Genomic DNA, 17,243 nt, shown 5'->3' with positions numbered 1-17,243 from the left:
AATTAAATATGTAAGAATCCTAAAACTGAGAAAAAGAATACCTAAAAAAAGTGAGGATTCAGAATCCTGGAAAGTTGTACTAACTTTCCTTGTTCTTGGGATTTTGATTACTTTCCCAGTTTGATTAAAAATCGAAACAAACACAGGAATTTAAAATTTAAGGAATCAGATTACTTTCCCAGGCAGAATCCTGGCAACCAAACATGGCCTATATGATATTTTTTGCTGAATACTTATATTTCTTATTTAATTTGCATTATCATTTTTTAAAACTAATGTACTCCACTACTTATTTATATTGAAAAATAAACTTGATTTTAAAATCAAGATTCCACCGACATATGGAGAAGAACCTAAAATTTAGTAGATGACAATTAACTAGAATAATCTAGTTGAATCTACCGACATAGTCTTAAGAAATAGGAATTAGGAATATTAAATTAGAATAGTCAGAAGACTAGAATTCTCTAGTTTGGTGAAGTCGGTTCTTAATAGACATAGATTGCCTTGAATAGGCATTAGGTGTTTAGTATTATAGTGTACAACAAAATAAGAGTGTAGTGTGTATAAAAGAGAGTATTCCCCACATAAACCATTTCCCGTATATTCCACCCATTCTCCCCTCAAATATTTCCTCCAAACTAAAATACTCCTCCAACATATATCTTGTATTTCCAACAATTTACACATCAAACCAGATTTTAAAACACATGTAGTAGAGTAGTGTCCTTTTATCAAATTATCACAAGCTGAACTTAGCTTAATTAATTAATTAATTAGATGCTCTATTATAAAGAATATTCTTGTTATTATTAACCAATGAAATGCCTATTTGCAAATATTTAAATATAATATATCCCGCACCACACAGAAAAAAATATTCAGAACTAAAGAAATATAAAATTTAATGAAGATATATAAAACCCAAATTAAAAAGATAAAAACATGGTTTTTCAGTAGCAGTGCAATGAAAAAATCTTGCACTTAGATTACAACCCTAACCAATTAAGGCCCAAGTCAACATACCTATATACTTAACCAGAACTTAATCCAAACCTTCAACACCGAAAAAGAGAAATATACCAATGATTTGGCCTGTCTACATTCCCACCATGGAGACCTTCCCCTCGCGGCGGCGGAAACCGGCATACGGTGGCGCTGCACGTGTCAGTTAAAAAACCTCCAATAAAGACAGATTAAATTAGGTCATAAAATGTAGTAGAATTCAAAGAGAAGCTTGTTGATCAAGGATATTGATATTGGTTCTCTGCCTCTTCACACTCCCCGAACTGGATTGATCACTAGTTTTGTCCATCACTGCTCTAAGCGCTTCTTGAATGGAGCTCATGGAGTGCTGCTGCTGCTCAGATTCATCATCTCCGGTTACGAAGAGCACATTCTTCACTCTTCCACCGAGCGTGGTGATCTCCGCTTTGAGTGTTCGCAGGTGGAGGGATTTCAACGTCTTGATAAGATCCGGCAACAGATCCGATCGATCCTCGCAGCATATGGACGCTTTGATCACCGCTCTACCCTCCTCGTCCGCTTCGTTATCCACGTTTACCTCGTCTGTCTCGGTAGGGACCGGACTCGTCTCCGCGATGACGGAGGTCTGCCGCTTCAGCTCCTTCACGTGGTGGATCACTTCAGCCAGCAATGAGGCTTTGTCTGTCTACAAATATGAACACCAGAAAGTTACATACAATGATTTGTTCATTGAATTTAAAGGAGTGGTGTGAGACTTGTGCACAATGTACAAAAGGGATGCATTTTCATAAAATAATCATGAAAAGGGAGTTTTTAATGGTCATATATTGGTGGAATTTGAAACCAAGAGTGCTTAATAATGTGTGAAAATAGACTGACAAGAATGCTTCTTTGTCTGGCTTTTTTAGAGTGTTTTATTCCTTTTGGGATTATCTTTCATACTTCAATTTTTTTGAGTGCGAATCCGGCAAGGATTTTCCATGGAAGCTTTTGTGGTTTCTCTTTAACATATCAAACTTACCGATATTTACGCTTGTTCAGAAATATTGAAAAATCAAACAGATTTTAGAGGCTTTTTAGAGACTCTCTCCCACCTAAAATACCACTCATGCTAAAATTAATCTTGATAACTTTAGGTAATACAATTGAAATATTTTTAATATGAAATAAGCTTAATAAAAATGAAATATTAGTGGTGCTTACTTTGGTGGTGCTAGGGAGCAAGCTTCGGAGCTTTGCAAGATGGTTGTTTATTCTCTCTCTTCTTCTTCTCTCAGCTTCGCTGTGGCTCTTGGATGCAGCGAGGGCTTTCGCATCCATGATTTCCTGCGCCGTCATCTTCTGCAGCTCAGCGTGGAGGCCGAAAGGGACGCCGCCGCCAGGATGCACCACCTGGCTGAACGACTCCGTTAGGAATCTTAGGTGGCGGTCACCGTCGTATCCGTACTGCAGTTCCCGGCCGAAGAGCGGCGGTGGGAGGAGGAAGGGGTCATGGACCGGGTTGAGGGTCCACGGTAGGATCTGTGAGACGTCGGCAGCTCCATTTAGACCGTTTATATATGCATCTGTGTTAGTGTTGTGTTGGTGCTGCATATTTGGAGGGCTAGTGTTGAGATTTTGATCCTGAATTTGGAAACCCTCAATGTTGTCAGTTATGATATGGATGTTTTCGTCATTCTCTTTGTTGTTGTTGTTGTCACACATAATATATGTATCTATGTGTGTGTGTGATTGGTGTTGAAATTTGGAGAAAATTAAAACCCCACTTGAAGGTATGTGTGTTGTGAGTAGTGGTGGAGAAAGAGGTATGAAATCCAAGATGACTTTAGTGTTGTTTGATAATCATACCATCTTTCTTTCACATAAAGATGAAAAGAGAGAATATATGGAGTAGTATATATACGATCATGAACATGGATTTTACTTGTTGATGTAGAAAAGGAAACAAGATAGGAAAAAGGAGGGATGGAAGAAAAACAGACCTCTCTTTGATGGAGTTTTAGACTTTTCTTTGAAAATCTTCTCCTCTATGGCACCAGCCTTTATATATATATATATGGTTTCTGAGGAAAGTTGATGAGTGAAGAGACACCCTTTTTATAATACACTAAAAAAATAAAAAACTTTCAATTTTTGCCTTTCAAGTTTTGGTCTCTCTCTCTAAGTATCCCCACCACCTCCCCACTCTCCTAAGTTATATAGAGGGAGGGGGTGAAAGTAGGCATGCACAAGGGTCGAAAACCGCCGGTTCAGGGTCATGAACCGACGGTTCAAGGGTCGGGGAATGTATGAACCTGAACCGGCCCGCCTAGCTCCCGGCGGTTCCGGTTTCGGTTCAAAAACCGGCGGGTTACGGGGCGGTTCAAAACCGCCGGTTTTCGGCTTGAACCGCCGGTTCCGGGCCGGTTCGACGGTTCGACGAATTGTTTTTTTTTTTTTTTTTGCATTTTTCAACTTTTCAATTTTAATCAACTTACATTACACTTTTCAAGTTTGTTTTTTGTATGAAATGTGAGTAAATAAAATTGAAAAAAAAACGGATAAAGTTGCAATTTTATTGAAATTGCATGTTTACAAATTACACGTTACAAGTTACAACAATTACAAATTGAAAACATATGGCGGTCTTGAAGTCTTAAACAAAATTTAAATACAAATGAGACTACTAGTGAAGAACTAATTACAAATGACAAGAAACGATGTTGAAGTTCTTAAACGTATAAGTGTATTATATATATACTCTTAACCGGCGAAGAAGATCTTTCTACATAACTAAATTAAGGACACCTTTAGCAATTCAACTTTAAATGTTGAGTTTCGTCTAACAATCAACAAATATAGTAGAATTGTCAAAAGTTTCCCTCATTTAGCCGTATAGAGAAATATACTTCATCGACTAGGGTATATACAAATACAATTATGTAATTGTTTTTGCATATACAAAAACATATGGCGGTTCAACCCTAAACCGGCGGGTTGTCCACGGTTTCCGTCAGAAAACCGCCGGTTTCTGACCGAAAACCGGCGGTTTTTGACCGGTTTTGCAGGCCTACACACTGACCCTACGGCCTAGCCTCTGAAAAGTTGCCGGAACCGTCAGAAACCGGCTCCCGAACCGGCGGTTTACCCCTCAAACCGGCGGTTTACCCCGACAAACCGGCGGTTTACTCCGCGAACCGCCGGTTCCAACGGCTATACTAAACCCCTACGCGAACCCTACGAACCCCTAACCTACGAAACACTATTTAACCCTTTAAACCGGCGGTTCGAACCGCCGAACCGCCGGTTTTGAACCGCCGGTTCAGGTTCAATATATTGCCGAACCTGAACCGGCCCTTCCGACCCTTCAACCCTTCTGCCGGTTCAACCCGCCGGTTCCGGGCCCGGTTCCGGTTCATGAACCGGCGGGCACGAACCGGCGGTTAACTGCCGGGCCGGGTCGGTTTGTGCATGCCTAGGTGAAAGTGGTGATAATCTTGTTTCCTTTCTTCTTACGGCACTCTCTTTTCTCTCTCTTACCAAATATCCACTTCTGTAGCTATCACCCAGAGAACATTATTTAGGTGCAAATGGACACACACACAATATTTTAATATGGAATGTAAGTTAATTACACTCTCCTGCGGCACAAACAAACTAGATTTTTAATGACTTACCAAAGACAAATGAAGCCTAATTAGTAATTAGTGTGTGTGTGATTGATGATAGTAATTAAGACGAAAAAAAGGAATTATAGTAGTATATATTAAACAAGTATCCCACGTTCTTCAAAATAATGGCTATTTCCACGCCAAGCCTTTCTGCTTCCCTAGGCCCCATGCAATCATTGTGTCTTGGAACACACTCACCCACCCTCCTCGTCTCCAGGTTCTCTCTTTATTCTTGCTTACAGTTTCTGTCTCTATAGGTTTAGCCTACCTCGGTTTCAGTTGCATGTATTCATGACATTTACTATTTGATGCTTACTGTCCCTTTTCGGATTAAAAATTTCTTGCAGAACAAACTGCATTTAGTAGCGGAAGAAAGGAAAATGTATTAAATAAAGAAATTATTGTAAACAGAGGTGTAGCGGAAGAAAGGGTACTGATGATATTTGAGTAAGCTTTATTGGGAAGTTTGAATAATGATGAATATAGTAAAATGGCATTTGTTAGGAAAAAGTACAGTTCTTCTTGTCTGGTTAAGCCTTGTTATGATTTGGATTTTGAAGGTTGCTTCTCAACTTTAATGAATTAATGTAGCTGTCCCTTTTCTGATATTTAGTAATATTATTTATGTGTATGTAAGTATATATTGATATTGGCTAATTAATTCATTGCTTGAGATTGATAGTTTGTTAACTAAGGAATGAGATCATGTGAAAGCGACCTATGTTTTTTCAAATTTAGGGTTTCTCAAATATAGTTTTTGTTGTCACATTAAGAGAAAGGGCAGTTACTTGAGTTTTATTTAAAGAAATACCACATTAATTGCTAAATATAATTATTTCCATCAAAGTCGCAAAATTCGAACTAGAGGGATCTGCATTCTAGGAAAAGAAAAAGGAACAATAGACAAGATCATTAAAAACAAAGATGCTACTACTAAAACAAGAAAAAGTGTTTCACCATTGTTAGGAGTCATGACCAACAAAGTCTGAATAATTACACAGCTAATAAGAAGGCTTTGTAGCTGACAAAAACAAAAGTCGAACAAAATATCATTAACCCTACTAAACTTTTCATTCTCTCTCTCTTTCTTTTTTTAGCACCATTATTTAATTCACTGTTCCTATCTATCCCCCCCCCCCTCTCTCATCCTTATTTGGGAGAGTGAACGTGAGAGAGATTTTCGGCTTTGCATCCAGACCACACCAAATATATCTAGCCATATGCTTTTTTTTATACCAAAATTAATTTGTCGTTTCCAAATTATTTGGTGAATTAATTTGTTAATTTTACATTTCACTTAATCTAGATCAATCATTTCGAATGTCAGAAGTCCGACAAAGTAGACATTGGTTATAGAAGACAAACCCTAGCTAGTTCTGGAAAATGGTCACACGCATGGCTGCTTTGGTCCCATTTTCCATAACCATTTAACCCATACTTTATCATCAATTTTTCTGGAGGAGGGTTTTTCATATTATAAATTACAATGATAGTATTAATAATGTTTATTTATCATCATATATAAGTTGTCATTTTAATGATATTTTCAAAAATTTGATGATAGCTCCAACCCCCACTATTACAATAGGCCACGATAAAGTATGCTTGTTTGTGGGGTTTATGATGACATCAGTCTCACGCTTGCATGACGTATGTCCCCTCTCCACTAAGTACATTTATTAGTGCTAATTATAAATTTTTAGTCCTAACCTCATGGCTTTAATCATAATTAAATGTGAATTCTTCGCCTTTTTAGTAACTAAAACACTTTTCTTTAGTCTTGTTTAGTGTGTTTGGTTGGTTCAAAAAGTTGGAATTTGGGTACGGCCTCCTTATTATTCTATTCTCCTACTATTAATTGTTTAATTTTTTTTATCCATAGAGTGCAGCGGTGCTTGCCACATGCTAATTTGAGAATCGATATGTATCATTTATGAAACAAGACATGAGAGTGAAACATGACATGATCGATATCAGAAGAGTATATACTATATGCATGCATTTTTTTCAAGTGCTCAAAGGGTTTTGGGTGTTGAGTCAATCATTACTAATTTATGTGCTGATGATGCACAATTAATTGAGATAAAATGCAAACGATCGAATAAAATCCATGGTTTGAATGATTAGTATAAGAAGTGGTCCATATTCAAGAAAATTCCCCACAAAGTGGGTAAACAAATAAAAAGCTGAAATCTGAGTAAGCTAGTGGAATCTGATTAATTTTTCAATGGTTCCTTCCAAGATAAAGCACCATATTAATTTAGCATCAAATGTGTGTGTGTATATATAGTCCTTTAGAGTTTTTCACAAGCCATAAAGTTTTTTTATACTATAATCATTCTTTTGCAGAAAAAGATAATCTTCTTTCTATTACCGTTGAACGCTTTCTAAGTTAGAATTGATAATAAAAATATATGTAGCTTTCTGCTTTTTTCTGCAGGAAAAAACAAAATCTTGCAAAGTGCCTTTCGGCTTTAGGTTTTCAATCCACAAACTGCAATTGAGTACACATTTTTTAAAATACAGAGTAATTAAAGGGGCAGTAATTTATTGATAAATACGGAATTTGCATGTTTTTGTAAGACCTAGATTTGGCTCGTATAAAATGTCCATCATGCATATTATGTTCATTATTTCATATATTTATACATTTTGGTATTTTGAAGTATTTTTTGAAAAATAACGGAAAAGGACTTAAAAAGGTGCAAATAGGCCAAGGTGCAGTAGCCCCAGTTCAAGCCGATTTTCCCGCAATCTTGAAGTCCAATCAGAGTTATGTGGAGAAAGTTATCACTATTCTACAAATGTTGCACATTGCAGTCAAAATTGACGGGAATTTAGACGGAAATTTAAGGAAAAGAATAAATTGTTGCCTTGTGAACCCAAATCTCTCCTATTACTTGGATAATTCAAAAATACCATATTTCCCATTAGCTGGATGACTATTTTTACCATCTATAAACCTTTTTCAAGCCTATAAATACCTCATAACCTAATTCATAATATTGATCTAAGAACCTCCAATCATTTTCCCTCATAAATTCTTGAATACCATATTTCACACTGAAATTCATAGGAGTGGAGCTTTGCAGATCTAGGCAAGAAAATATATTCGAAATGTTTACTATATCCTAAGAAATTAGGTTATGGGGTATTTATAGATTTGAAAAAGGTTTACACATGGTAACAATTGAGTCCTCTAAGTAATAGGAACTATGGTATTTTCGAATTCTCCAAGTAATAGGAGAGATTTAGCTTCACAAGGCAACAATTTCTTTCCTTCATTGAATTTCCACCTAAAATTCCCGTCAGCTTTGACTGCAATGTGCAACATTTGTACAATAGTGATAACTTTATCTACATAACTCCGATTGAGACGTGAGATTATCCACGCGAAGCTATTTCGAAGACGAAGAGAATGATATGCATTAAGCACTGATTGGACTTCATGATTGCCGACAAAATCAGCTTGAACTGACGCTGTTGCACATTGGCCATTTTGCACCTTTTAAAATATTTTTATGTTATTTCCATCAAATACGTCAAAATACAAAAATGTATAAATATATGAAATAACGAACATAATATGCATGATCGACATTTTAAACAAGTCAAATCTAGGCCTTAAAAAACATGCAAAATCTGTGTTTATTATTAACATTTAGACAAAGTTACGGATTATATATCACACTAAGAAATAAGAAGATACTATATTTTACAAATATTAATAATTGACAGAATACTCTAACGTTTTAAACAAGCCAAATCTAGGCATTAAAAAACATGCAAAATCCGTGTTTATTATTAACATTTCGACAAAATTACGGATTATATATCACACTAAGAAATAAGAAGATACTTTATTTTACAAATATTAATAATTGACAAAATACTCTAACAACTATCTAATTAAATATGCCCATCCAATGTATCTAAATAATCCTAAAATTTAAATGAAAATCTTGAAGCTCATACGTTTGGGGTGACAATTTTTACTTTTTTTTTTGTTTAAAAAAAAGAGAATTTGATGAAAGGGATGGTTCGTGTTAGTGGACCGTGAAAAAATCTAAGTGGTCTAAGTGTCATGAATTATAAAAACTAACCTTGTCTATTTGTCGGAAAGTAATGTGCCCGCAAATTAATTAGTATCCAAAATCATTTTTTTTCTTTTTGGGTGGAACTAGACATATTATGACGCTTGATTTACGAATCCAATTATTTTTATATTGAATAAATCCAAGTAGTATAAAAATGAAAAGTCAAAATCAACGGCAATTGTAGGCCTCAATCCTCATGATTAAAACTTATTAAATATTTGCTAGAATCTAACATATAATTTCATACACTCATCCCTCCGTTCAGTACTAGTGCAAGCATTTATTTTCGACACGCAATTTTAAAAGAAATTATGTTAAATGAGTTAAGTAAAAGAATAATAAAGTAGGAAATAAAAAAGGTGGAGAGACAAAGATGAAATAAAGTAAAGATAGTAAAGTACTCCCTCCGTCCCGGACTACTTGCACTTATTTCATTTCTGGGCGTCCCAAGTTATTTGCACTCTTTCCATTTTTAGTAAAAATTATCAACTACAGCCTTAATATTTGACTTTGTCTATCACTCATTCCTTAATCTCCGTGCCGAAAAGGAAACGTTCGAGTAGTCCGGGACGGAGGGAGTATGTGAGAAAAAATGTGTAGACTTTTACCAGAAAGTGAAATGATTTCACTATTATGGAATGGAGAACGTAATTCAACGGCAAACTAAACGTCAAGTTTATTAAATTGGATACATAATTTTGAACTAAGTTTCAAGTTTCAACCATTTGCACGTCAACCATGATTCGGTCTTGTTATTTAAGACATAAACATAAATTATGTTCTAAACTTTATTGAAACATAATAATTATTTTTAAGTAGCAAATGTGAAAAGTAATTAGACTTCTTTTTTTTAATCTTTAGAACAGTAGAATTGTAAGGCTTTGCTTATATCATGGCAAAACATGCTGTCTTTATATCTTTTCAGTTTTCCCATTCTTGCCTTGGCCGAAAGTAGAGCTGCCGCTCTAATAAAGTCTTCAAGCTCAGACTGCATAAGATAAGATTAAACTCTTATTGGACTCATGTTAAAACGACGTCAATGAATTACAAAACTTTATTACTAAATAGTATATTATTATGATTTTCGGCAAATATATCTCTCTAAAAAAATCTTCACCAAATATACAAGGATTTCATTCTCCACTAACAAACTTTAATTATTTTTTCTTTTTAATTATCTCTCACTTACGGATTGTGTCTTTTCAAAAGTGTTTATTTTAATGGGACGGATAAAGTATACATTTCTAATATGCACGAGAGTTTTTATTTGAAAATTTTCATTAATAAAAATAATTAAAATTAAAGTTTAATATCTATTTAATTAATAACGATAATTATTTTTTTTCTTAACAGATAACACAAACCCGAACCCAACCCAACACAACCCAATCCGAAATCTTCGGGTTCTTATTAATTAGGTCGACGCTAAGGAACCAAACTCTAAACTTGCGTGTTCGTGTTGGGCTATCTTCGTGTAGATTGGTGTCGGATCAAAAAATGTCAGCCCTCCACCCTTCCATTTTTAAGAGAATGTAAGTCCAGCTCCTTTAATGGGCCGAACGTGATTGGTATATGTCCAGAGTTACGATTCACATTGTCCATTTGATATTCTAAATATAGTGTGCAAGAAGCCCATTATCTACTATCACAATTTTTGTTTCACTTAATTATACAGTTTGGATATGGGCTTCACAAGTTTAGGTTAGAATTTGGTCTGAGCTTCAACCTCACTATCCACATTGCCTTAAACGTATAATCTTATGTTAGTTTATTGATTTATTTTAATTTTTAATCATTTATTTATTTTTAGAAAATTATTTAAATAATTATATAAATTGGATATTAAAGCATCTCGAATGGCGGCGAGCAGACATGCTAGCCGATTCCCGGCGCTGGTCGGTCCGCTCGCCGAACCATTGGAACCGGCGAGCGCCATTTCGGCGACCCGACGCTGATTTTCAGGCGCTGGCCGATCCGCTCGCCGGTCGGCTGGCCGCCATTGCAGGCTCCCGATCGGCGAGCGATCGGCCAGCTCAATTTTTTTCGAAACACTATATATACGCGATTTGCATGTCAATTTCATTCGCACGATGATCAGCTACGTCATCCCGATCAATGATTGGCTAATCCCACGATGATCCTCGAGGCCGTAGCTGATTACCGGCTGTGGATTTGGCATGCATATTTTGGGGTAGCCGGGTCGAACAACGACCTCAACGTCCTCAACTCGTCGCCCCTTTTCAACGAGCAGTGCCAGGGTGTCGGTCCGGCCATCAGTTTTATCACCAACATGAACCAGCATGATATGGGCTACTACTTGGCGGATGGGATATACCCTAGGTGGCCCGTCTTTGTGAAGACGATCAGATGCGCATCAGATGAGAGGAAGACCTACTTTGCGGAACGACAGGAGTCGGCGTGCAAGGACGTGGAGCGCGCATTTGGTGTGCTCCAGTCTCGATGGGTGGCAATTAGGGGTCCAACGCGTTTGTGGCATGTCGACTGCATTGCTGATATAATGTACGCCTTTATTATCCTGCACAACATGATTGTCGAAGATGAAGGTGTACAGCTGACTAGTTGGGCCAATGACGATGCTAATGAAGCCGGCCCAAGCCACGGCGTGGCTGCCCCCAACGTACGAAGGGGGGTACCTCACGATGAAGTCGGCCGCCTCAAGGCACATACCGACATGTGCCAAGTGGATGCTCATATTCGACTCCAAAAGGATTTAATTGAAGAGTTGTGGGCGCGTAGGACTGCACGTCGTTAGATTTTTTTTAATTAATGTATTTTTATTAATTAATGTACTTTTTTTAATTTAAATATTATTATTGAATTTTTCCATATCCGTGTCGTAAATTTAATTCCGCATTTTGTGTGATTGTTAATTATTTATTTTTTATAATTTTGTTTATTGTGGCTAGCCTATTACTAGCCTATTGCTTGTCCAGTTGTTTGTCCTGATGATGTGACAGAAAGAGTTTTTAGTGCTGATGATGTGGCTTGAGGAGTTTGTGGCTAGCCTATGACTGACCTATTACCATTGGAGATGCTCTTATTAAGAAAATGAATAATTTATTTTACGTAATTTCTTCTTTATCCATGTTCTTAATAGAAATGATTCCATTGCTTTAATTTTTCTTTACTTTAATCGAAGAAGCAAGCATATTAAAATTCCGTGATACTATAATAATTGGTGCATTGAATGTTTTGGAAGGTCAGAAATTAGAAATATCAAGAAAATAGAGATGAAGCCATTTACACAGTGTTGTGGTCCGAGTTCTGCAGCGATATAGGTGAGGTGTCAAAACATGTGTATTTTGATGACCATAAATGTTGTGTCGAACCCCTCCGTTTCTCTATAGTTGAGTATTTTTACATTTTGGGAAATTTTCTTATAGTTGAGTCATTTCCCTATATAGTAACTTTTTTCTATTTCTTACTTTACTCTTTCTTACTTTATTCTCTCTACTTTATTCACTTTCTACTTTATTCTCTCTACTTTTTTCTCTCTCTTACTTTTTATCTATTTATTTAATACATTCAACTTCTCTTTCTTAAACTTCATGCCGAAAATTTTTGCCTCAACTATAAAGAAACGAAGGGAGTACTTGTTTCTATCATTCATCAAATCACGTGGACTTCGATGTCATTTCATTATACACGTGTATTTTCTACTTCACCATTTCATTTTTCAAACAACTGATTTTTTTTATACAGTAATTAAAAGATTAACACAATATCGATCTACATAAAAGATCCGATCATTATAACGAATCCGACCCAATTGACATTCTCAAATAATCACCTATAATTGGTCTTAATTAATTATGCAGAGATTTTGGATACGGTAGTTGAGATATAGTACTTCATATACCCCATTAATCGGACAAATGCATCGTTTTTTCTAGGTGACTTGTAAATGATTATCACTTCAAAATATGAAGGATATAAAATTATTTCAAAACAATATAGGGAGAGAGTATCTAGTAAATAGGGTTTCTAGTTGTCGCAATATGTGTTGAAGTGGGACGCCTCAAATTTGACAGACTTGTATCAAATCAAACTCAAGTCTTTCCAACTTAGCTCAACTTAGAATACCACTGCCTGAAAATTTAGGAACACAAGACAGATACTAATAGTTACACAAATTTAATTAAATATCAATATAATCAGACTCAATTGAACTTCAAATCATATGGTGAACAGCAGCTATATACCTCGATCGACGTCTCACGATTGGATGATTAAATTGGAAATCAAATTTGTGATTATGTATAATTAAAGATTACTATGATTTTAGCTACCGTTGGAATGATGATTCCTAATTGATCTCAATAATTCGAATTATTGTTTTGGGGATAATATATAGTAGATGAGTACTATATCTATACACGTAATGTAACCCCAAGAAAGAGGGGCTTGATGTGGTATGCAGTTCCTTTCCTTTTCAGATATATTGTGACTTTGAAAAAATTCTTTTGGAACGAGAAATTCAGCAAGTATTTAGCCAACATCGAGTCAATGCAGCAAAGATTCTTCGTGCTTGCTACATATGTGGTGACAGTATATAGTTGAATGACAATTAAGAAAATATAAATGAAAATAAAGATATAGAATGATGCCTCTGCTCCCCATTTTTAGTCCACTTTGTATTTGGCCCGTTTTAAGAAAAGTGAGTTTGAAAAGTTAGTGTAATCTGGGTCTCATTTTTATATATTAATTGTATAATAGAATGTGCGGGGAGAGAGTTAGTAGAATGTGGGTCTATTTACCATTTATAATGGTAAACAGTGAAAATGGACAATAAATGGGGAACAAATGAAAATAGCAAAAGTGGACAAAAAAATGGAGACGGAGGGAGTATATCACGCTGAAAATTAATTTGAGTTTCATTCGTGATTCTATTTAAGTTTTATGTATAAGCTAGTTAATTAGGTAAGCACGAAATATATACTAGTAAGTAAAGGTAATTTCTGATTGATCGACAAGAATTGTTCTTAAATTGGTTAGTTGATTATTATTGTGTTATATGCTAATTGATTTACACTAATTAGTTGATGATTATTGTTTTAAATGATAACTAATTGATATCATATATTCACATTAAGTATTTAATTTACTTAATTGTAGCGTGAGGGATTATTTCCAGCCGCTAATTAACTGATCAAAGGAGGAATTAACATAGAAACAATTATTTGGGAGTAATTTTAGTTGCAGCCAACTGTGAGATTCTAACAATTAAAAACTTCTTTAGACTGAGTGTGTAATAAAATTGATTTTGATTTCTCTTGTTGTAAATTACTCCCCCCATCCCCTAATAGGAGTCGCTCTTTGACCGGACACGAGTTTTAAGAAATGTAAAGAAAAGTTGGTTGAAAAAGTTAGTGGAATGTGTGACCCACATTTTTATATTGGTTTTATAATAAAATGTGAGTAGAGTGAGTTAGTGGAATGTGGGCCTACTACCATTTATGGTAAAAATGAAGAATGACTCTTAATGGGGGACGGCCCAAAATGGAAATTAGCGACTCTTATTCGGGGACGGAGGGAGTATTTTCGTTTTTCTCTCTCACTCCTGTTACTGAGTTAGCAAGTGGTGGATGAAAATGAAATAAAAAGGGAGATAGGGTTTCAGATCAACTTTAGACTTAGTAGTGAAAGAGACATATAGTCATACAGTCAAAGAAACATGGCCTTCAATGGAAATAAAGCAGTTTTAAATACAGCTTCTAATAATTGTCCTCCCACCCATATAGTCCCTATGTGTTTTAGCCTATGAGGACACCTACCTACATGTCTAAACAACAAAAATGCATCATAAAATAAAATATAATCAAATCATTAATATTAATCTTGCCATCTTGGGTAATTAAGTTGGGATTTTGGAGGCAAATTACCACTATATATGTTGTTTTGATCTCCATTTGTTAATTAAATATGAGTAAAAATCTTTAAATAAATTGAAGCAGCTAAGATCAGTCTTCGTCCATCACCTACGAGTAGCCCTATCCTCACCTGCCCCATGTGAGTTGATCACAACATATATGAATTCTAATTGAACAACCCTTTGAAGATCTATCTCTAAAAAAGTGTAGTAGTAGTAGTAGTAATTAGGCAACTCCACATGTTAAACATAGTAGTAATAAAAAAATTATAATGTGAGTAGAAATTCTATAAAACAGAGGGAACTGATATGAAGGATCCAAGAATTCTTTTAAGAGAGAAAAAACAATTTGTATAAATAGGGAGTTTAGTGAAGAGGGGAATTAATAAAGACAAAAGATAAGGCCATAAATTAAAAACTAGTTGTACTCTATAATTAATAATATTTGACAATCTACCCATGCATCAATAATATACCTATATATAGGCATCGCTTTCTTTAGATAAAATCCCAGCCGACCAAGTCTCAAATGCAATTTTATGTCGCACCAGTGTGCATATTATATGATCCAAGCATGTTTATATATAGAGTGGGAAATTCTTTTCAATCCTTTTCCAAGATTTCATACAACCATGTGCAATATTTTTTGAAAATGTTATGCCCGATGATAACAAAAATAAGATAAAGAACACACAAAATGGAAGGGAAATTATAAACAAAATTGTATATATGTTTGGATACTTAATCTTCATCAGATATTTTGCCTTCCATATAAAAGGTTTCAAGAATCAACAACCCTAAAATTACATGATAGAAAATCTTGTGAATAAGGATATCTAAAAGACTAAAACCTACTTTCTTTCATCACTCTCCTCTAATGAACAATTAACTATATATGTCCAAATTTTTGTTCCGCTTGTGAATTAACACAAGCCTAATAATATGGGTGTAGCATTCAGTTTGGCCTTTTTTATTCTTTTTTTTTCATTAATAGAATCTTATTCTTGGGTATTATGATTCACAAAAATTGCAAGAACCTTGGACTTGCATTTGACAAAATGAGAAAGGGGAACAAACTAAGTCTAACTATAACCGGGTGCAAAAACAGTTAGGTTTTTCTTTCTAGATACATATAATATATATACTATACATGGTCAAATTATATCATGTTTTGCTTAATTTCCAATCTAATCTATTACTACTACTTACGTGGGGCTATTACATGCCACTATCGATCCTTAAACTCAAAATTAAACAAAAACAAGAGATTTAATCATGCTAAATCGACCCCACTTCCTCCATCCCTACCTATAGTCATGTTATGTTGCCATCATCTTCTAGATTGTACTTGCATCACTTTAGCCACGCTCTTGCCCTAACATTCACTACTAAGTTGCAGCACCAGCACCAGCACCACCTCTCTCTCTCTCTCTAATGAGTTTATGCATTCTTTCTCCAACAACAAAGTAATGAAAAAAGGACACAAAAACAAGTAGTAGCTAGCAACGCCCAAGACACCCACAGCAATGTTCCCATTTGGAGAAAACCCCTCTTTCAAAAAGCCTCCTTTTCAGCTTTACGATCAAATTCAAAACCCTATCATCTCCAAACACGATGAATCCCCATTCTTCTCCAACTTCCCCTCCCCATTCTTCGACGAGCACGAGCTTCCCTTGCACCAAATCCTCCCCAAACCCTCAATCCCCACAACCCTACCATCCTCTTCATCAGATCACCCTAAAAAAATCACCAAAAAAGAGCCCAAACAGAAACAAGCCATCGCGGCCGCCCCTCCAAGGAAGCGAACCGGGAAAAAAGACCGGCACAGCAAGATCTGCACGGCGCAGGGGATCCGAGACCGGAGAATGAGGCTCTCCCTTCAAGTGGCAAGGAAATTCTTCGATCTCCAAGACATGTTGGGGTACGACAAAGCGAGCAAGACCATCGAGTGGCTCTTCACCAAATCGAAGAAGGCCATCAAGGAGCTGGCCATGGATGTTGGAGAGAGAGAAAACAATGTTTCCATCACAATGAGCGATGGAAAGACGGAATCGTTCGTGTCGGAATGCGAGGTAATCTCCGAGATCGAGGAGAACTGCTCGAACAACGGGGGATTGGAGGAGAAAAAGGGACGGAAAACAGGAAACACGAGGGAGTCGAGGGAGAAGGCGAGGGAGAGGGCGCGGAGCAGAACAGAGGAGAAGATGATGGGGAAGCGCATCGAATCAAGCCTTAGCCTAGAGGATTACGCCCCTTTCGTGCAGCAGCCGTCCGATGCAGGAACAATCGAGAAGCTTCTCGGGAATTCAAGCTCTGCTGCTGCTGCTGTCTCTTGCTGCACCGATCCCACTACCAGTTTCATGGGATTTCTCGAAAACTGGGACCTGGACAGACTAAATTATGCAGGTAATCACAACTCAATTTACTCAGCCACCACCCCGGATTTTCCACTGTTTCATCAATAATTTTGAGGGCTTTATCTGTAAAATATTTATGATTCGGTTTGACTCTTTTGAATCCCTAGCTTTTGAATGTAATAATCCTTTGCCGATAGGGTTAAATAAATATATGAATTTATTGCACTACCCTTAATCATAATCCAATTATTTCAACTGGTTA

General features: G+C 36.1%; 2 protein-coding genes across 3 annotated transcripts; one reads left to right on the top strand and one right to left on the bottom strand.

Moving 5' to 3' along the window:
- Positions 1–888: 888 nt before the first annotated feature.
- LOC121794951 (transcription factor bHLH30-like) lies at positions 889–3,131 on the bottom strand. 2 transcript variants are annotated; one of them, XM_042193366.1, is made up of 3 exons: positions 2,970–3,131; positions 2,191–2,610; positions 889–1,672 (listed from the first exon to the last, which is right to left on the bottom strand). In XM_042193366.1, the coding sequence occupies exons 2-3, from the start codon at positions 2,578–2,580 to the stop codon at positions 1,226–1,228; spliced, it is 837 nt and encodes a 278-aa protein (XP_042049300.1). In that variant the 5' UTR covers positions 2,581–2,610; positions 2,970–3,131; the 3' UTR covers positions 889–1,225. The 2 variants fall into 2 exon arrangements, with proteins under 2 accessions (XP_042049300.1, XP_042049299.1); XM_042193365.1 differs by lacking the exon at positions 2,970–3,131 and having other exon boundaries at positions 2,191–2,963.
- Positions 3,132–15,558: 12,427 nt separating this feature from the next.
- Positions 15,559–17,243, top strand: LOC121793621 (transcription factor CYCLOIDEA-like). The gene has a single exon (XM_042191653.1). It carries the CDS (start codon positions 16,151–16,153, stop codon positions 17,087–17,089), a length of 939 nt encoding a protein of 312 aa, XP_042047587.1. The 5' UTR covers positions 15,559–16,150; the 3' UTR covers positions 17,090–17,243.

This window comes from Salvia splendens, chromosome 3, assembly GCF_004379255.2.
Source record: "Salvia splendens isolate huo1 chromosome 3, SspV2, whole genome shotgun sequence".
Lineage (NCBI taxonomy): Eukaryota > Viridiplantae > Streptophyta > Magnoliopsida > Lamiales > Lamiaceae > Salvia > Salvia splendens.
The sequence above is the reverse complement of the archived record's forward strand: the minus strand, read 5'-3'. Positions and strand labels throughout refer to the sequence as shown.

What these genes read in the sequence shown, in the direction of transcription:
- LOC121794951 (XM_042193365.1), bottom strand. Translation starts at nt 2,691, where the DNA reads ATGTGTGACAACAACAACAACAAAGAGAATGACGAAAACATCCATATC. An exon ending in TGCTCCCTAGCACCACCAAA is followed by an intron (nt 1,673 to 2,190) that starts GTAAGCACCACT and finishes TCATATTTGTAG; the next exon opens with ACAGACAAAGCCTCATTGCT.
- LOC121793621 (XM_042191653.1), top strand. Translation starts at nt 16,151, where the DNA reads ATGTTCCCATTTGGAGAAAACCCCTCTTTCAAAAAGCCTCCTTTTCAG.